Raw genomic sequence first — 19,589 nt, forward strand, 5'->3', positions numbered from 1 at the left:
TCCTTATGATATAGCTGTAATTAAAGTACACATGGGACAAGGTTTATATCAGGGCTCGAAAAATCTCAAGGTCCAGATCACCATGACCCCTAAATTTTGCTACTTGATGACCAGATTATGCAGGGAGGTAGGAAGCAGATCCTCGTCAGCACCAGTAGAAGATTTGTGAGCATGCCTGTATTGCGGTGGCCATTTCATGCACTCTCACCAAGATGAGTCACAGAACAGTGCAGGCAGTATGGTGGCTGCCCCTCCAGTCTCTCCTTCTCTGGGGACCTGAGCCTATCACTCACAAGCTCCGCCCCCAGACTGGGATTGGATGCTATCGATTAAGGATTTCTGTCCATAAACCCTAATTGGGTAACCTTAATCATTTCAAGATAAAAGGAGTCTTGTTCAATTGTTCATTTAATATATTTTAATGATATATTGTTATTATGTGTGCATAATGTGTATGTAATATTAATTTTTAATACATTTGTTATTGTGCTCCCTGGTAATTCTTATTACCTTTTTTTTGTTAGGGGTTAATGTGGGTTGGAACGGGGCGGAACTGAGTTTCCGTCAGTTGTATGTGGAATAAGTGGCATTGCTACTGTGGGCATTTATTATGGGTATAAGCGGCACTGCTACAGTGGCCATTCTTATGTGTATAAGTGGCACTGATACCGAGGGCATTATTATGGGTATAAGCGGTACTGCTACTGTGGGCATTATTACGTGTATAAGCGGCACTGCTACTGTGGTCATTATTATGTGTATAAGAGGCACTGCTACAGTGGGCATTGTTATGTGTATAAGAGGCACTGATCCCGTGGCCATTCTTATGTGTGTAAGTGGCACTGATACCGTGGGCATTATTATGGGTATTAGCAATACTGCTACCGTGGTCATTATTATGTGTATAAGACGCACTGCTACAGTGGGCATTGTTATGTGTTTAAGAGGCACTGCTACAGTGGGCATTATTATGTGTATAAGAAGCACTGATACCGTGCGCATTATTATGTGTAAAAGAGACACTGATACTGTGGGCATTATTATGGGTATAAGCGACACTGCTACCGTGGCCATTATTATGTGTATAAGCAGCACTGATACCGCAGGCATTATTATGTGTGTAAGAGGCACTGAAACCGCGGGTATTATTATGGGAATAAGTGGCACTGCTACTGTAGCCATTGTGTGTATAAGAGGCACTGATACCATAGGCATTATTATGTGTGTAAGTGGCACTGCTACCTTGGGCATTATTATGTATGTAAGCGGTACTGCTACCACAGGTATTTATTATGTGTATAAGAGGCGCTTCTACTGTGGGCATTATGTGCATATGTGGCACTGCTACCGTGGGGAATTATTATGTATATAAGATACACTGATACTGCAGGTATTATTATGTGTATAAGCAGCACTGATCCTGTGGGCATTATTATGGGTATATGTGGCACTGCTACTGTGGCCATTATTATGGGTATAAGTGGCACTGCTACCTTGGCCATTATTATGTGTATAAGCAGCACTGATACAGCAGGCATTATTATGTGTATAAGAGGCACTGATACAGCGGGCATTGTTATGTGTATAAGAGGCACTGATCCCGATGCCATTCTTATGTGTATAAGTGACACTGATACCGCGGGCATTACTATGGGTATAAGCAATACTGCTACCGTGGGCATTATTATGTGTAAAAGCGGAACTGCTACCGTGGTCATTATTATGTGTATAAGAGGCACTGGTACAGTGGGCATTGTTATGTGTTTAAAAGGTACTGCTACAGTGGGCATTATTATGTGTATAAGAAGCACTGATACCATAGGCATCATTATGTGTATAAGAGGCACTGATACTGTGGGTATTATTATGGGTATAAGTGGCACTGCTACCGTGGCCAATATTATGTGTATAAGCAGCACTGATACCGCAGGCAATATTATGTGTATAAGAGGCACTGATACAGCGGGCATTATTATTAGAGATGAGCGGGTTCAGTTCTCTGAGATACGAACCCTCCCCGAACTTCACCTATTTTACATGGTTCCGAGGCAGCATTGGATCTTCCCGCCTTGCTCGGTTAACCCGAATGCACCCGAACGTCATCATCCCGCTGTCGGATTCTCGCGAGATTCGTATTCTATATAAAGTGCCGTTCGTCGCTGCCATTTTCACTCGTGCATTGGAGATTGAACGGAGAGGACGTGGCTGCGTTCTCTCCCTGAAAAGCTTCGTAATCTGTGCTCAGTGTGCTGTAAATATCTGTGATCAGTGTGCTGCAAATATCTGTGCTCATTGTGCAGAAAATATCTACGTTCTCTGCCTGAAAACGCTCCATATCTGTGCTCAATGTTCTGCAAATATCTGTGCTCAGTGTGCTTTATTGTGGGGACTGGGGACCACCAGTATAATAGTGGTACAATACAATAGGCCATTGCTGTATCTTGCAGCTCTGTATCACTGCAAGTATCCATTTTATATCTGTGCTGCATTTTTGTGAGCAGTATATATAGTATTACAGTGCAGCATTTTGGTGACCAACAGTATATAGTTGTACAGTAGGCCATTGCTGTATCTTGAAGCTCTGTGTCACTGCAAGTATCCATTCCATATCTGTGCTGCATTATTGTGAGCAGTATATATAGTGTTACAGTGCAGCATTTTGGTGACCAACAGTATATAGTTGTACAGTAGGCCATTGCTGTATCTTGCAGCTCTGTGTCACTGCAAGTATCCATTCCATATCTGTGCTGCATTTTTGTGAGCAGTATATAAAGTATTACAGTGCAGAATTTTAGTGACCAACAGTATAAAGTTGTACAGTACAGTAGGCCATTGCTGTATCTTGCAGCTCTGTGTCACTGCAAGTATTCATTCCATATCTGTGCTGCATTTTTGTGAGCAGTATATATAGTGTTACAGTGCAGCATTTTGGTGACCAACAGTATATAGTTGTACAGTAGGCCATTGCTATATCTTGCAGCTCTGTGTCACTGCAAGTATCCATTCCATATCTGTGCTGCATTTTTGTGAGCAGTATATAAAGTTTCTCTAACGTCCTAGTGGATGCTGGGGACTCCGTAAAGACCATGGGGAATAGACGGGCTCCTCAGGAGACTGGGCACTCTAAAGAAAGATTCAGTACTATCTGGTGTGCACTGGCTCCTCCTTCTATGCCCCTCCTCCAGACCTCAGTTAGAATCTGTGCCCGGCCAGAGCTGAGTGCTCCTAGTGGGCTCTCCTGAGCTTTCTAGAAAAGAAAGTATTTTGTCAGGTTTTTTATTTTCAGAGAGCTTCTGCTGGCAACAGACTCTCTGCTACGTGAGACTGAGGGGAGAGAAGCAAACCTACTCACTGCAGCTAAGTTGCGCTTCTTAGGCTACTGGACACCATTAGCTCCAGAGGGATCGAACACAGGTACCTAACCTTGATCGTCCGTTCCCGGAGCCACGCCGCCGTCCCCCTCGCAGAGCCAGAAGTACAGAAGCAGCAGAAGCAAGAAGACATCGAAATCGGCGGCAGAAGACTCCTGTCTTCACTTAAGGTAGCGCACAGCACTGCAGCTGTGCGCCATTGCTCCCGCAGCACACCCACACACTCCGGTCACTGTAGGGTGCAGGGCGCAGGGGGGGGGGGCGCCCTGGGCAGCAATTAAGATACCTGATGGCAAAAGTATACATATATACAGTCAGGCACTGTATATATGTGCGAGCCCCCGCCATTTTTACACATGAGAAGCGGGACAGAAGCCCGCCGCTGAGGGGGCGGGGCCTTCTTCCTCAGCACACCAGCGCCATTTTCTCTTCACAGCTCCGCTGGAAGGACGCTCCCCAAGCTCTCCCCTGCAGTATACAGGTGCAATAGAGGGTAAAAAAGAGAGGGGGGGCACATAAATTTAGGCGCAGAGATATATATATATATATATATATATAAAAACAGCAGCTACTGGGTGAACACTAAGGTACAGTGTAATCCCTGGGTTATATAGCGCTGGGGTGTGTGCTGGCATACTCTCTCTCTGTCTCCCCAAAAGCCTTTGTGGGGTCCTGTCCTCAGTCAGAGCGTTCCCTGTATGTGTGCGGTGTGTCATTATGCCTGTGTCGACATGTTTGATGAGGAAGGATACGTGGAGGCAGAACAAGTGCAAATAGATGTGGTGTCGCCCCCGACGGGGCCGACACCTGATTGGATGGATATGTGGAAGGTGTTAAATGATAATGTAAGCTCCTTACATAACAGATTGGATAAAGCTGTAGCCTTGGGACAGTCGGGGTCTCAACCCATGCCTGCTCCCACAGCGCAGAGGCCGTCAGGGTCTCAAAAGCGCCCAATATCCCAGTTAGTTGACACAGACGTCGACACGGAATCTGATTCCAGTGTCGATGACGATGATGCAAAGTTTCAGCCTAAAATGACTAAAGCCATCCGCTACATGATTGTGGCAATGAAGGATGTGTTACACATTTCTGAGGAAAATCCTGTCCCTGACAAGAGGATTTATATGTATGGGGAGAAAAAGCAAGAAGTGGCTTTTCCCCCGTCACATGAATTGAATGAATTATGTGAAAAAGCGTGGGATTCTCCTGATAGGAAGGTAGTAATTTCCAAGAGATTGCTGATGGCGTATCATTTCCCGCCAACGGACAGGTTACGCTGAGAATCCTCCCCCAGGGTAGACAAGGCGTTGACACGCTTATCTAAGAAGGTGGCCCTGCCGTCTCAGGATACGGCCGCCCTAAAGGATCCTGCGGATAGAAAGCAGGAAGCTATCCTGAAGTCTGTTTACACACATTCTGGTACGCTGCTGAGGCCAGCAATTGCTTCGGCCTGGATGTGTAGTGCGGTAGCAGCATGGACGGATACTCTGTCTGAGGAGTTAGATACCCTGGACAGGGACTCTGTTCTAATGACCCTGGCACATATCAAGGACGCTGTCCTATATATGCGGGATGCCCAGAGGGACATTTGCCTGCTGGGCTCTAGAGTAAACGCAATGTCCATTTCTGCCAGAAGGGTCTTATGGACTCGGCAATGGACAGGGGATACCGACTCTAAAAAACACATGGAGGTTTTACCTTATAAGGGTGAGCAATTGTTTGGGGACGGTCTCTCAGACCTAGTTTCCACAGCTACGGCTGGGAAGTCAAATTTCTTGCCTTATGTCCCGCCACAGCCTAAGAAAGCACCGTATTACCAAATGCAGTCCTTTCGTTCGCAAAAGAGCAAGAAAGTCAGAGGTGCATCCTTTCTTGCCAGAGGCAGGGGTAGAGGAAAGAGGCTGCACCACGCAGCTAGTTCCCAGGAACAAAAGTCCTCCCCGGCTTCCACTAAATCCACCGCATGACGCTGGGGCTCCACAGGTGGAGCCAGGAGCGGTGGGGGCGCGTCTCCGACATTTTAGCCACCAGTGGGTTCGCTCACGGGTGGATCCTTGGGCTATACAAGTTGTGTCTCAGGGATACAAACTGGAATTCGAGGTGACGCCCCCTCACCGTTACCTAAAATCGGCCTTGCCAGTTTCCCCCATGGAAAGGGAGGTAGTGCTGGCAGCAATTCACAAGTTATACCTCCAGCAGGTGGTTGTAAAGGTTCCTCTCCTTCAACAGGGAAGGGGTTACTATTCCACTATGTTTGTAGTACCGAAACCGGACGGTTCGGTCAGACCCATCTTGAATTTAAAATACCTGAACATTTATCTGAAGAAATTCAAGTTCAAAATGGAATCGCTCAGAGCGGTCATTGCAAGCCTGGAAGAGGGGGATTTTATGGTGTCTCTGGACATCAAGGATGCTTACTTGCATGTCCCCATTTATCCACCTCATCAGGAGTACCTCAGATTTGTGGTACAGGACTGTCATTACCAATTCCAGACGTTGCCGTTTGGGCTCTCCACGGCACCGAGAATATTTACCAAGGTAATGGCGGAAATGATGGTGCTCCTGAGAAAGCAAGGAGTCACAATTATCCCATACTTGGACGATCTCCTCATAAAGGCGAGGTCCAGAGAGCAGTTGCTGATCAGCGTAGCACACTCTCAGGAAGTGTTGCAACAGCACGGCTGGATTCTGAATATCCCAAAATCGCAGCTGATTCCTACGACGCGTCTGCCCTTTCTGGGCATGATTCTGGACACAGACCAGAAGAAGGTGTTTCTCCCGGCGGAAAAGGCTCAGGAGCTCGTGACTCTAGGATGAGACCTCTTAAAACCGAAACAGGTGTCGGTGCATCACTGCACGCGAGTCCTGGGAAAGATGGTGGCATCATACGAAGCCATTCCCTTCGGCAGGTTCCATGCGAGGATCTTTCAGTGGGATCTGTTGGACAAGTGGTCCGGATCGCATCTTCAGATGCATCGGCGGATCACCCTGTCCCCCAGGGCCAGGGTGTCTCTTCTGTGGTGGCTGCAGAGTGCTCACCTTCTCGAGGGCCGCAGGTTCGGCATACAGGACTGGGTCCTGGTGACCACGGATGCGAGCCTCCGAGGATGGGGGGCAGTCACTCAGGGAAGAAACTTCCAAGGGTTGTGGTCAAGTCAGGAGGCTTGTCTGCACATAAATATCCTGGAACTAAGGGCCATATACAACGCCCTGAGTCAAGCGGAGCCTCTGCTTCGCAACCAACCGGTGCTGATTCAGTCAGACAACATCACCGCAGTGGCTCATGTAAACCGCCAGGGCGGCACAAGAAGCAGAGTGGCGATGGCGGAAGCCACCAGGATTCTTCGTTGGGCGGAGAATCACGTGCAAGCACTGTCAGCAGTGTTCATTCCGGGAGTGGACAACTGGGAAGCAGACTTCCTCAGCAGGCACGACCTCCACCCGGGAGAGTGGGGACTTCATCAAGAAGTCTTCACGCAGATTGCAAGTCGGTGGGAACTGCCACAGGTGGACATGATGGCGTCCCGCCTCAACAAAAAGCTAAAAAGGTATTGCGCCAGGTCAAGGGACCCTCAGGCGATAGCTGTGGACGCACTGGAAACACCGTGGGTGTTCCAGTCGGTCTATGTGTTTCCTCCTCTTCCTCTCATACCCAAGGTACTGAGAATCGTAAGGAAAAGAAGAGTGAAAACAATACTCATTGTTCCGGACTGGCCAAGAAGGACTTGGTACCCGGAACTGCAAGAAATGCTCACAGAGGAACCATGGCCTCTGCCTCTCAGACAGGACCTGTTGCAACAGGGGCCCTGTCTGTTCCAAGACTTACCGCGGCTGCGTTTGACGGCATTCCGGATGAAGTTATTCCTACGCTGATAAAGGCTAGGAAGGACGTGACAGCAAAGCATTATCACCGTATATGGCGAAAATATGTTGCTTGGTGTGAGGCCAGAAAGGCCCCTACAGAGGAATTCCAGCTGGGTCGATTCCTGCACTTCCTACAGTCAGGTGTGACTATGGGCCTAAAATTAGGGTCCATAAAGGTCCAGATTTCGTCCCTATCCATCTTCTTTCAAAAAGAACTGGCTTCACTGCCTGAGGTTCAGACGTTTGTTAAGGGAGTGCTGCATATTCAGCCCCCTTTTGTGCCACCAGTGGCACCTTGGGATCTTAATGTGGTGTTGGATTTCCTGAAATCCCACTGGTTTGAGCCACTTAAGACCGTGGAACTAAAGTATCTCACGTGGAAAGTGGTCATGCTGTTGGCTTTAGCTTCAGCTAGGCGTGTGTCAGAATTGGCGGCTTTGTCATGTAAAAGCCCCTATCTGGTTTTCCATATGGACAGGGCAGAATTGCGGACTCGTCCACAGTTTCTGCCAAAGGTGGTGTCATCTTTTCATTTGAACCAACCTATTGTGGTGCCTGCGGCTACTCGTGAGTTGGAGGACTCCAAGTTGCTGGACGTAGTCCGGGCTTTGAAGATTTATGTAACCAGAACGGCTGGAGTCAGGAAGACTGACTCGCTGTTTATCCTGTATGCATCCAACAAGCTGGGTGCTCCTGCTTCAAAGCAAACTATTGCTCGCTGGATCTGTAACACGATTCAGCAGGCTCATTCTGCGGCGGGATTGCCGCAGCCGAAATCAGTGAAAGCCCATTCCACAAGGAAAGTGGGCTCTTCTTGGGCGGCTGCCCGAGGGGTCTCGGCATTACAGCTTTGCCGAGCTGCTACTTGGTCGGGTTCAAACACTTTTGCTAAATTCTACAGGTTTGATACCCTGGCTGAGGAGGACCTTGTGTTTGCCCATTCGGTGCTGCAGAGTCATCCGCACTCTCCCGCCCGTTTGGGAGCTTTGGTATAATCCCCATGGTCCTTACGGAGTCCCCAGCATCCACTAGGACGTTAGATAAAATAAGAATTTACTCACAGGTAATTCTATTTCTCGTAGTCCGTAGTGGATGCTGGGCGCCCGTCCCAAGTGCGGACTTTCTGCAATACGTTTATATAGTTATTGCTAAACAAAGGGTTATGGTTATGTAGCATCAGTTGAGTAATGCTCAGTTGTTGTTCATACTGTTAACTGGGTAAGTTTATCACAAGTTGTACAGTGTGATTGGTGTGGCTGGTATGAGTCTTACCCTGGATTCCAAAATCCTTTCCTTGTAATGTCAGCTCTTCCGGGCACAGTTTCCTTAACTGAGGTCTGGAGGAGGGGCATAGAGGGAGGAGCCAGTGCACACCAGATAGTACTGAATCTTTCTTTAGAGTGCCCAGTCTCCTGCGGAGCCCGTCTATTCCCCATGGTCCTTACGGAGTCCCCAGCATCCACTACGGACTACGAGAAATAGAATTACCGGTGAGTAAATTCTTATTATTACAGTGCAGCATTGTAGTGACCAATAGTATATAGTTGTACAGTACAGTAGGCCATTGCTGTATCTTGCAGCTCTGTGTCACTGAAAGTATCCATTCCATATCTGTGCTGCATTATTGTGAGCAATATATATAGTATTACAGTGCAGCATTTTGGTGACCAACAGTATATAGTTGTACAGTAGGCCATTGCTGTATCTTGCAGCTCTGTGTCACTGCAAGTATCCATTCCATATCTGTGCTGCATTATTGTGAGCAGTATATATAGTATTACAGTGCAGCATTTTGGTGACCAACAGTATATAGTTGTACAGTAGGCCATTGCTGTATCTTGCAGCTCTGTGTCACTGAAAGTATCCATTCCATATCTGTGCTGCATTATTGTGAGCAGTATATATAGTATTACAGTGCAGCATTTTGGTGACCCAACAGTATATAGTTGTACAGTAGGCCATTGCTGTAACTTGCAGCTCTGTGTCACTGCAAGTATCCATTCCATATCTGTGCTGCATTATTGTGAGCAGTATATATAGTATTACAGTGCAGCATTTTGGTGACCAACAGTATACATATATAGTACAGTACAGTAGGCCATTGCTATTGATATATTACTGGCATATAATTCCACACATAAAAAAATGGAGAACAAAAATGTGGAGGGTAAAATAGGGAAAGATCAAGATCCACTTCCACCTCATGCTGAAGCTACTGCCACTAGTCATGGCCGAGACGATGAAATGCCATCAACGTCGTCTGCCAAGGCCGATGCCCAATGTCATAGTAGAGAGCATGAAAAATCTAAAAAACTAAAGTTCAGTAAAATGACCCAAAAATCTAAATTAAAAGCGTCTGAGGAGAAGCGTAAACTTGCCAATATGCCATTTACGAGACGGAGTGGCAAGGAATGGCTGAGGCCCTGGCCTATGTTCATGGCTAGCGGTTCAGCTTCACATGAGGATGGAAGCACTCATCCTCCCGCTAGAAAACTGAAAAGAGTTAAGATGGCAAAAGCACAGCAAAGAACTGTGCGTTCTTCTAAATCACAAATCCCCAAGGAGAGTCCAATTGTGTCGGTTGCGATGCCTGACCTTCCCAACACTGGACGGAAAGAGGTGGCGCCTTACACCATTTGCACGCCCCCTGCAAGTGCTGGAAGGAGCACCCACAGTCCAGTTCCTGATAGTCAAATTGCAGATTCACTGTTGAAGTACACCAGGATGAGGATATGGGTGTTGCTGGAGCTGAGGAGGAAATTGACAAGGAAGATTCTGATGGTGAGGTGGTTTGTTTAAGTCAGGCACCCGGGAAGACACCTGTTGTCTGTGGGATGAATATGGCCATTGACATGCCTGGTCAAATTACAAAGAAAATCACCTCTTCGGTGTGGAATTATTTTAACAGAAATGCGGACAACAGGTGTCAAGCCGTGCGTTGCCTTTGTCAAGCTGTAATAAGTAGGGGTAAGGACGTTAACCACCTAGGAACATCCTCCCTTATATGTCACCTGGAGCGCATTAATCAGAAGTCATTGACAAGTTCAAAAACTTTGGGTGGCAGCGGAAGCAGTCCACTGACAACTAAATCCCTTCCTCTTGTACCCAAGCTCCCGCAAACCACACCACCAACTCCCTCAGTGTCAATTTCCTCCTTAGACAGGAACACCAATAGTCCTGCAGACCATGTCACTGGCAAGTCTGACGAGTCCTCTCCTAACTGGGATTCCTCCGATGGATCCTTGAGTGTAACGCCTACTGCTGCTGGCACTGCTGTTGTTGCTGCTGGAAGTCGATTGTCATCCCAGAGGGGAAGTCGGAAGACCACTTGTACTACTTCTAGTAAGCAATTGACTGTCAACAGTCCTTTGCGAGGAAGATGAAATATCACAGCAGTCATCCTGCTGCAAAGCGTATTACTCAGGCCTTGGCAGCTGTGGTGGTGTTAAACGTGTGTCCGGTATCCGCCGTTAATTCACAGGGAATTAGACAATTTATTGAGTTAGTGTGTCCCTGGTACCAAATACCATCTAGGTTCCACTTCTCTAGGCAGGCGATACAGAGAATGTACACATACATCAGAAAAAGAGTCACCAGTGTCCTAAAAAATGCAGTTGTACCCAATGTCCACTTAACCACGGACATGTGGACAAGTGGAGCAGGGCAGACTCAGGACTATATGACTGTGACAGCCCACTGGGTAGATGTATTGCCTCCCGCAGCAAGAACCGCAGCGGCGGCACCAGTAGCAGCATCTCGCAAACGCCAACTCGTTCCTAGGCAGGCTACGCTTTGTATCACCGCTTTCCATAAGAGGCACACAGCTGACAACCTCTTATGGAAACTGAGGAACATCATCGCAGAATGGCTTACCCCAATTGGACTCTCCTGGGGATTTGTGACATCGGACAATGCCACCAATATTGTGCGTGCATTACATGTGGGCAAATTCCAGCACGTCCCATGTTTTGCACATACCTTCAATTTGGTGTTGGAGAATTTTTAAAAAACGACATGGGCGTGCAAGAGATGCTGTCGGTGGCCCGAAGAATTGCGGGCCACTTTTGGCATTCAGCCACCGCGTGCCAAAGACTGGAGCACCAGCAAACACTCCTGATCCTGCCCCGGCATCATCTGAAGCAGGAGGTGGTAACGAGGTGGAATTCAACCCTCTATATGCTTCAGAGGATGGAGGATCAGCAAAAGGCCATTCAAGCCTATACATCTGCCTACGATATAGGCAAAGGAGGGGGAATGCACCTGACACAAGCGCCGTGGAGAATGATTTCAACGTTGTGCAAGGTTCTGCAACCCTTTGAACTTGCCACACGTGAAGTCAGTTCAGACACTGCCAGCCTGAGTCAGGTCATTCCCCTCATCAGGCTTTTGCAGAAGCAGCTGGAGAGGTTGAAGGAGGATCTAAAACGGAGTGATTCCGCTAGGCATGTGGGACTTGTGGATGGAGCCATTCATTTGCTTAACCAGTATTCACGGGTGGTCAATCTGTTGAAATCAGAGCACTACATTTTGGCCACCGTGCTCGATCCTAGGTTTAAAGCCTACATTGTATCTCTCTTTCTGGCAGACACAAGTGTGCAGAGGTGCAAAGACCTGCTTGTGCGACACTTGTCAAGTCAAGCGGAACGTGACCCGTCAACAGCTCCTCCTTCACATTCTCCCGCAACTGGGGCTGCGAGGAAAAGGATAAGAATTCCGAGCCCACCCGCTGGCGGTGATGCAGGGCAGTCTGGAGCGAGTGCTGACATCTGGTCCAGACTGAAGGACCTGCCAACGATTACTGACATGTCGTCTACTGTCACTGCATATGATTCTGTCACCATTAAAAGAATGGTGGAGGATTATATGAGTGACCGCACCCAAGTAGGCACGTCAGACAGTCCGTACGTATACTGGCAGGAAAAAGAGGCAATTTGGAGGCCCTTGCAGAAACTGGCTTTATTTTACCTAAGTTGCCCCCCCTCCAGTGTGTACTCCAAAAGAGTGTTTAGTGCAGCCGGTAACCTTGTCAGCAATCGGCGTACGAGGTTACTTCCAGAAAATGTGGAGAAGATGATGTTCATCAAAATGAATTATAATCAATTCCTCTGTGGAGACATTCACCAGCAATTGCCTCCAGAAAGTACACAGGGACCTGAGATGGTGGATTCCAGTGGGGACGTATTAATAATCTGTGAGGAGGGGGATGTACACAGTGAAAGGGGTGAGGAATCGGACAATGAGGAGGAGGTGGACATCTTGCCTCTGTAGAGCCAGTTTGTGCAAGGAGAGATTGATTGCTTCTTTTTTGGTAGGGTCCCACACCAACCAGTCATTTCAGCCACAGTCGTGTGGCAGACCCTGTCGCTGAAATGATGGATTTGTTAAAGTATGCATTTCCTGTTTATACAACATAAGGGTGGGTGGGAGGGCCCAAAGACAATTCCATCTTGCACCTCTTTTTTTATTATTTATCTCTGCATCATGTGATGTTTGAGGCTAATTTTTTTAAGTGCCATCCTGTCTGACACTGCAGTGCCACTCCTAGATGGGCCAGGTGTTTGTGCTGGCCACTTGGGTTGCTTAGCTTAGTCATCCAGCGACCTTGGTGCAAATTTTAGGACTTAAAATAATATTGTGACGTATGAGGTGTTCAGGATAGACTGGAAATGAGTGGAAATTGTGGTTATTGAGGTTAATAATACTATAGGATCAAAATTACCCCAAATTCTATGATTTAAGCTGTTTTTGAGGGGTTTTTGAAAAAAAACACCCGAATCCAAAACACACCCGAATCCGACACAAAAATTTCAGGGAGGTTTTGCCAAAACGCGTCCGAATCCAAAACACGGCCGCAGAACCAAATTCAAAACCTAAACACAAAACCCGAAAAATTTCCGGTGCACATCTCTGATTATTATGTGTATAAGAGGTACTGATACAGTGGCCATTATTATGGGTATAAGCGACACTGATACTGTGTGGGCATTATTATGTGTATAAGCGGCACTGATACCTTGTGGGCATTATAGGTGTAAGCAGCACTGATACTGTGGATGTTATTTTGTATGTAAGTGGCCAGGGCCGGTGCTAGGGTGTTCGGCGCCCCCCTGCAAACTATAAATTTGCGCCCTCCAATATTCCTTTAGCGCGCGCCGGGAAAAGGGTTGTGGTCTCACAAGTAAGGGGCATGGCCACACAGTAGTACCCCCATTTAAAATTACGCCACAATGTAGTACAATCTAATTAATCTTATACGTAATGCCCCACCCGTAGTAGTAGCGTCCTTATATGTAATGCACCCCAGTAATAGTAGCATCCTTATACAAAATGCCACCCAGTAGTAGTAGCGTCCTTATACGTAGTGCACCCCCAGTAGTAGTAGCGTTCTTATACGTAATGCCCCCAGTAGTAGTAGCGTCCTTATACGTAATGCCCCCCACAGTAGTAGTAGCGTCCTTATACGTAGTGCACCCCCAGTAGTAGTAGCGTCCTTATACGTAATGTCCCCCACAGTAGTAGTAGCGTCCTTATACGTAATGCCCCCCAGTAGTAGTAGCGTTCTTATACGTAATGCCCCCCACAGTAGTAGTAGCGTCCTTATACGTAGTGCACCCCCAGTAGTAGTAGCGTCCTTATACGTAATGCCCCCCAGTAGTAGTAGCGTTCTTATACGTAATGCCCCCCACAGTAGTAGTAGCGTCCTTATACGTAATGCCCCCCAGTAGTAGTAGCGTCCTTATACGTAATGCCCCCCACAGTAGTAGTAGCGTCCTTATACGTAATGCCCCGCCAGTAGTAGTAGCGTCCTTATACGTAGTGCACCCCAGTAGTAGTATCGTCCTTATACGTAATGCTCCCCCAGTAGTAGTAGCGTCCTTATACGTAGTGCACCCCTGTAGTAACAGCGTCCTTATACGTAATGCCCCCAGTAGTAGTAGCGTCCTTATACGTAATGCCCCCCACAGTAGTAGTAGCGTCCTTATACGTAGTGCACCCCCAGTAGTAGTAGCGTCCTTATACGTAATGCCCCCCACAGTAGTAGTAGCGTCCTTATACGTAATGCCCCCCAGTAGTAGTAGCGTCCTTATACGTAATGCCCCCCACAGTAGTAGTAGCGTCCTTATACGTAATGCCCCCCAGTAGTAGTAGCGTTCTTATACGTAATGCCCCCCACAGTAGTAGTAGCGTCCTTATACGTAGTGCACCCCTGTAGTAATAGCGTCCTTATATGTAATGCCCCTCCCAGTAGTAGTAGCGTTCTTATACGTAATGCCCCCCACAGTAGTAGTAGCGTCCTTATACGTAATGCCCCGCCAGTAGTAGTAGCGTCCTTCTACGTAGTGCACCCCTGTAGTAATAGCGTCCTTATATGTAATGCCCCTCCCAGTAGTAGTAGCGTTGTTACATGTAATGCCCCCCCAGTAGTAGCGTCCATAAAGCGCGCGCTCAGACATACCTCACACACACAATTCACACATATATACACACACATACACACCCACCATATACACACACGTCACATACACACTTCAAGTTCTCTCTCACCCTCCACTTACCTAAGCCAGTCTCCCTCTGTACAGCAGCCTGGTCCGTGTAGCTCCGCCCCCTTCCGGCCCGTGTAGCTCCGCCCCCTTGTGTCCCGTACTCTGCGCTGTCACAGGTGAGGTGAGGTGATGTGAGGGGAGGGGAAGGGAGGGAGGAAGCTTTTCATGCTGCAGGTGCCCGCTGCCAGTGCCTGTCATACAGTGACAGACACAGCACTGGCAGCAGCAGCAGTGGGGACAGGACGGCGCAGCAGGGAAGGAATGCAGAGCAGGGGGAGCGCCTCTCCGTCCCAGCGCCTCCCTGCACTGCATCCCTTCGCTGAGCGGGTAGCGCCGGGCCTGTAAGTGGCAGTACTACCGCGGACATTTTTTATGTGTATAAGAGGCACTGCTACTGCTGGGAATTATTATGTGTATAAGGAGCACTGCCACTGTGGGCATTATTATGTGTATAAGGGGCATTGCTACCGTGGGCATTCTTATGTGTATAAGAGGCACTGCTACTGTGGGCATCGTTATGTGTATAAGCGGCACTGCTATTTACAGGGGGATTCCTTTTGTTGACTTTCACATTACACTGTTGATATAAGTGAAGTGGAGATGGCAATTAAGGTGACTGAAGGAAAGCCACACCCCCATACCACTGATCATGCCTCCCACATCATTAGCCACACCCCATGTGGCGGCTCGCAATTAGGCCCTTTGTAAATTTCAGCTCCAGGCCCAGGTGGACCTTAATCTGGCACTGTATTTAGTGAATAATGCTGTGCCAGTCACTGTGTCTTCTTCACAGGGCCAAATGTGGAGGGATTATTAAGTCACTTTTCTTCATCTGCACATGTGACTACGCATAGACAAAAACTTTTAATATTGGATCAATGTCTATTTTAGCAGCACTTGTCGAAATGTCTAGATAAACAGCATACAAATGAGGTGGAATTTAGCATGAATCTAACTAAATAAGTGTTTTCCTAATATATTTCATAATAATTAAGGAGCTATAGGGTCTTATTCAGGTTTGTTAGCCAAACAAAAAAGCACACTAATGGGCAAAACCATACTACACTGCAGGGCAGGCAGATATAACATGTGCGGTTCCGGTATGAATGGTCGACAATGTTAAGGTCGACAGTCATTAGATCGACCACTATTGGTCGACATTGACATGGTCGACATGGGCAAATGGTCGACACATGAAAATTTTGACATGGATTTTTGGACTGTTTTTGGTGTAATTTTTTCCGTAACATGACCAGGAACCCCAATTAGTGTACCGCGTCCCCTTGCATGGCTCGCTATGCTCGCCATGCTGCAGGCAAGGTGCCTCGCTCCACTATTGCTGCTCTCGGCACAGATTACTGCTCCCAGTCATAGTCCACGTGGAAGGTAAAGTATGAAAAAGTTAAAAATCTATTTTTAAAAAAAAAAAAAGCCACGCCGATCATTTCGCGTGTCGACCATTTTCATGTGGCCACCATTTGTCCATGTCGACCATGTCAACATCGACCATTAGTAGTCGACCTAATGAGTGTCGACGATCTGAACAGATACCAACATGTGCAAAGAGAGTTAGATTTGAGTGAGGTGTGTTCAAAGTGAAATCTAAATTGCAGTGTAAAAATAAAGCAGCCAGTGTTTACCATGTACAGAAACAAACAACAAAATAACCCACCCAAATCTAACTCTCTCTGCCCATGTTACATCTGCCCACCTGCAATGCAACATGGTTTTGCCCATTAATGTGCTTTTTTGGTTTGCTAACAAACATGAATAACTCCCTAAAGTCACTTCTAAAAAATGCATGTCAAAAATGAAACTCTCTCTCACTTACTAAAAACTCACCTGTTACTATTAGTTGCACTGCTATAGTCTCCCCATATCGGTCAGATTTTTTAACTCCACACCAGTACCATCCACTGTCCTTCTGGGACACTGAATCAATAGTCCGCACCAAGTGGTGAGTCTCACATGTAATGCTCAGACCATTCTGATCATCGTCCTGGGAAGTCACACGCTCACAGCCAAAGTTACTCCATCTGCACAAGTATTTTTCATAGGGTTTAAACCGACATGGATAGGAACATGTGATTTTGGCTGTTTCCCCAGCAGTTACTTCAATAATTTTGTTCCCATTTAATCCTTCAAGGTTTCCTACAAGTGACAATGAAAAATTAATATACTGGAATATGTTTTTTTTTCTTTGTAATGAAATCACATATGGTTATGTTCTTTCACCTTCTGAGATACTTAGTTCTACAGTGGATGTCTGATCGTGTTTTCCATCGGTTAACACACACCAGTACCAGCCTTCATCTTCTTTGTTGATCTGGTTCATGATGAACTGCATAGTACCATTTGTAGGGTTATCATGAATGACCACTCTTCCTTCATAGTTCTCCAGCACATATCCATCTGTTGTTATGATTGGATTACAGACTGTATCTTCCAACTTGCACCAAAATTTGCCTGTGTAGTTCTTTTTGGGGTTGTACTTACAAAGAGCAGTAACAGACCCACCCAACCTAGAAGACAGTGATTTAGATCCCTGGGGTATATCAGTGTCTGTAAGATAAACAAAATGAAATTATTATTCATGTGATAGATTACATTTGTAATAGCTGGCGATACTGACATCTTTTTTTTTTTTAAGGTATTGTAGTGGCCTGCAGGAAGTTATTTTACTGCATAGTGCTGTACCACTGCAACTGTACTGTAGTCAGGGGCATAAGTACAGCACAGTCGCCCCGGAGACAAGTTGGAGTTTGGTGCTCTCACCCTTAAAAAAATTAAAAGGGAAAACAAATATGCGGCTGGATGTAATGCCGTCTGAGTGGGCCGGAGATGCGGGTTGCCGGCCGAACTCAGATTTTTTTTTTTTAAAGCGGCAATCATTTACAAGTCATGGTTTTGCCTTGTAAAAGATTGTAGTTTAAAAAAAATTTGAGTACAGCAGGCAACCCGTACCTCTGGCCAACTAGGACAGTACCTCATGGTGTGTGTGTGTGTGTGTGTGTGTGTGTGTGTGTGTGTGTGTGTATATATATATATATATATATATATAGCTATTTAACAGTAAGATAGCTTATTTGTTTGTGTATGTCCTGACGAAATTCTATGATATTTAAATGAAACGTTGACCTGCGTCCTGTTGATCTCTACTACGGCTTTGCTGCTGCTATTGAAAGTCCTGTGAGTGCCGCATAGCCTCCTGTTGCTACTCTACTAACGCTTTGCTGGCACCAGGGCATTGAAGTCTCTCAGTTAATTTGGAGTGCCAGTCGTCATTCTACTGGCATTCCATCTCACAGTCCAGGAGCAGCAGAGGGTCCAATGCCGCTTGCTGCAGAGCATTACCAGGCAGGAGCTGTCTTGTCCCCTATTGTAGGTGTTAGCAGGGCTCCTGGGACAGAGCCAATTAACATTTCAGCAGCAGCGGGTGCACTGCAGAGCTCTGTTGGAAGAGCAGCGGTCACACTTGGATCCTGCTGTGAACCACACAGGTGCTGCTGTACATGCAGGTGCCCCTTCAGGGCTTGTAACCCAGAGTCAGGCATCTGCATTGCCTCTGGGAGTTACGCCCCTGACTGCAGTTCATAATGTGCTGTACATACTAAAATTAAGATTATTGTTGTGACCCATCTGATGACTAAAACTCCATGCATACAGTACAACAACAGTACAAAACAATAATAGTGCCACAGCTGCTCACTCCATATAAGCATGGTCCACTATAGACAGACTAAACGCTAAAGACCTCCACCATATAATAAACACTGTATAAAATCATTAGAGATCTTTCACTCTCCAGAGATTATTTTCATATATTGTTTTTTTTTTTTTTATCTGGAGGGCTGCACTCTGATTGGTTAGAAAGATACATATGTATTTGTATTAAGCATTTGCAAGTATCTAATAAAGCAAACCTTACCATACCCGTTATACTGCAGGCTTCTCTAAAATTCGATTGGCCTAAACTGGCTTGCTTAATGTATTTAAACTAGAGAACAAAATGTGGGCATATCTAATGGAGTCTGGACCTCTGGTGAGGGAACCCTAGCCCTACTGGGTGTGGATTATTAAGTCGACCAATATTAGGTCGACAGTCATTATGTCAACCCCATATGGTTGACATGGTGAAAAGGTCAACAGGGTCAATAGGTCGACACCATTAAAAGGTTGTCATGGAAATGTTCTACGCAAAAAAGGTAACTTTTTTTGCATTTTTGGGTGTCATTTTGTATCTTTAACCACATGTGACCCCAATTAGTGTATAACGTCTCCTCCAGGCATGGTGCCTCGCTTCACTACTGCTGCACTGGTTTCTATTCCCAATCATAGTCCACGAGGATGGTGAAGTAAGAAAAAGTTGAAAAAAACAACAAACCTTGAGTCGATCATCGTTATGTCGACCATTTGAACCTGTCGGCCTTAAGCACCGTCAAGCTCATTTTGACCTGTTGGCCATGTCAATCGTTTGTACCTGTTGACCTAATTCATGTTGACCAAATGGGTTGACCTATTTACTGTCGACCTTATTACTGCCAACCTTTCATATGGATACCAGTCCTGCTCAGAGTCAACAGTACAAAATGTTAAAGCATGTTTTTGTATCCAGACTATAAATGATCAAACTAACATGAGCAAATTAACTAAAATAGGGAGGATAGGAAGTCACTCGCATTTCTAATACCCATCTATTACTTTTGTAAATGCATATGTTGTAATGGTGGAACACTGTTTTTGCTTTTAATACTTAACTTCTGTCACCAAAAGAGAAAAACTATTGCCTACCCCTGACCTAGTGCCC

General features: G+C 46.4%; 1 protein-coding gene across 5 annotated transcripts in view; it reads right to left on the minus strand.

The window, feature by feature from the left end:
• LOC135044096 (polymeric immunoglobulin receptor-like) overlaps positions 1-19,589 on the minus strand; it is a 206,519-nt gene that overhangs the window by 62,689 nt on the left and 124,241 nt on the right. For all 5 annotated transcript variants that reach the window (XM_063955179.1, XM_063955177.1, XM_063955180.1 and 2 more), the window contains 2 exons: positions 17,018-17,344; positions 16,625-16,933 (listed from right to left, as the gene is read on the minus strand). In XM_063955179.1, the coding sequence (XP_063811249.1) occupies positions 16,625-16,933; positions 17,018-17,344 (636 nt within the window). The remainder of the gene's footprint in view (positions 1-16,624; positions 16,934-17,017; positions 17,345-19,589) is intronic.

Source organism: Pseudophryne corroboree, chromosome 2 (genome assembly GCF_028390025.1).
Source record: "Pseudophryne corroboree isolate aPseCor3 chromosome 2, aPseCor3.hap2, whole genome shotgun sequence".
Lineage (NCBI taxonomy): Eukaryota > Metazoa > Chordata > Amphibia > Anura > Myobatrachidae > Pseudophryne > Pseudophryne corroboree.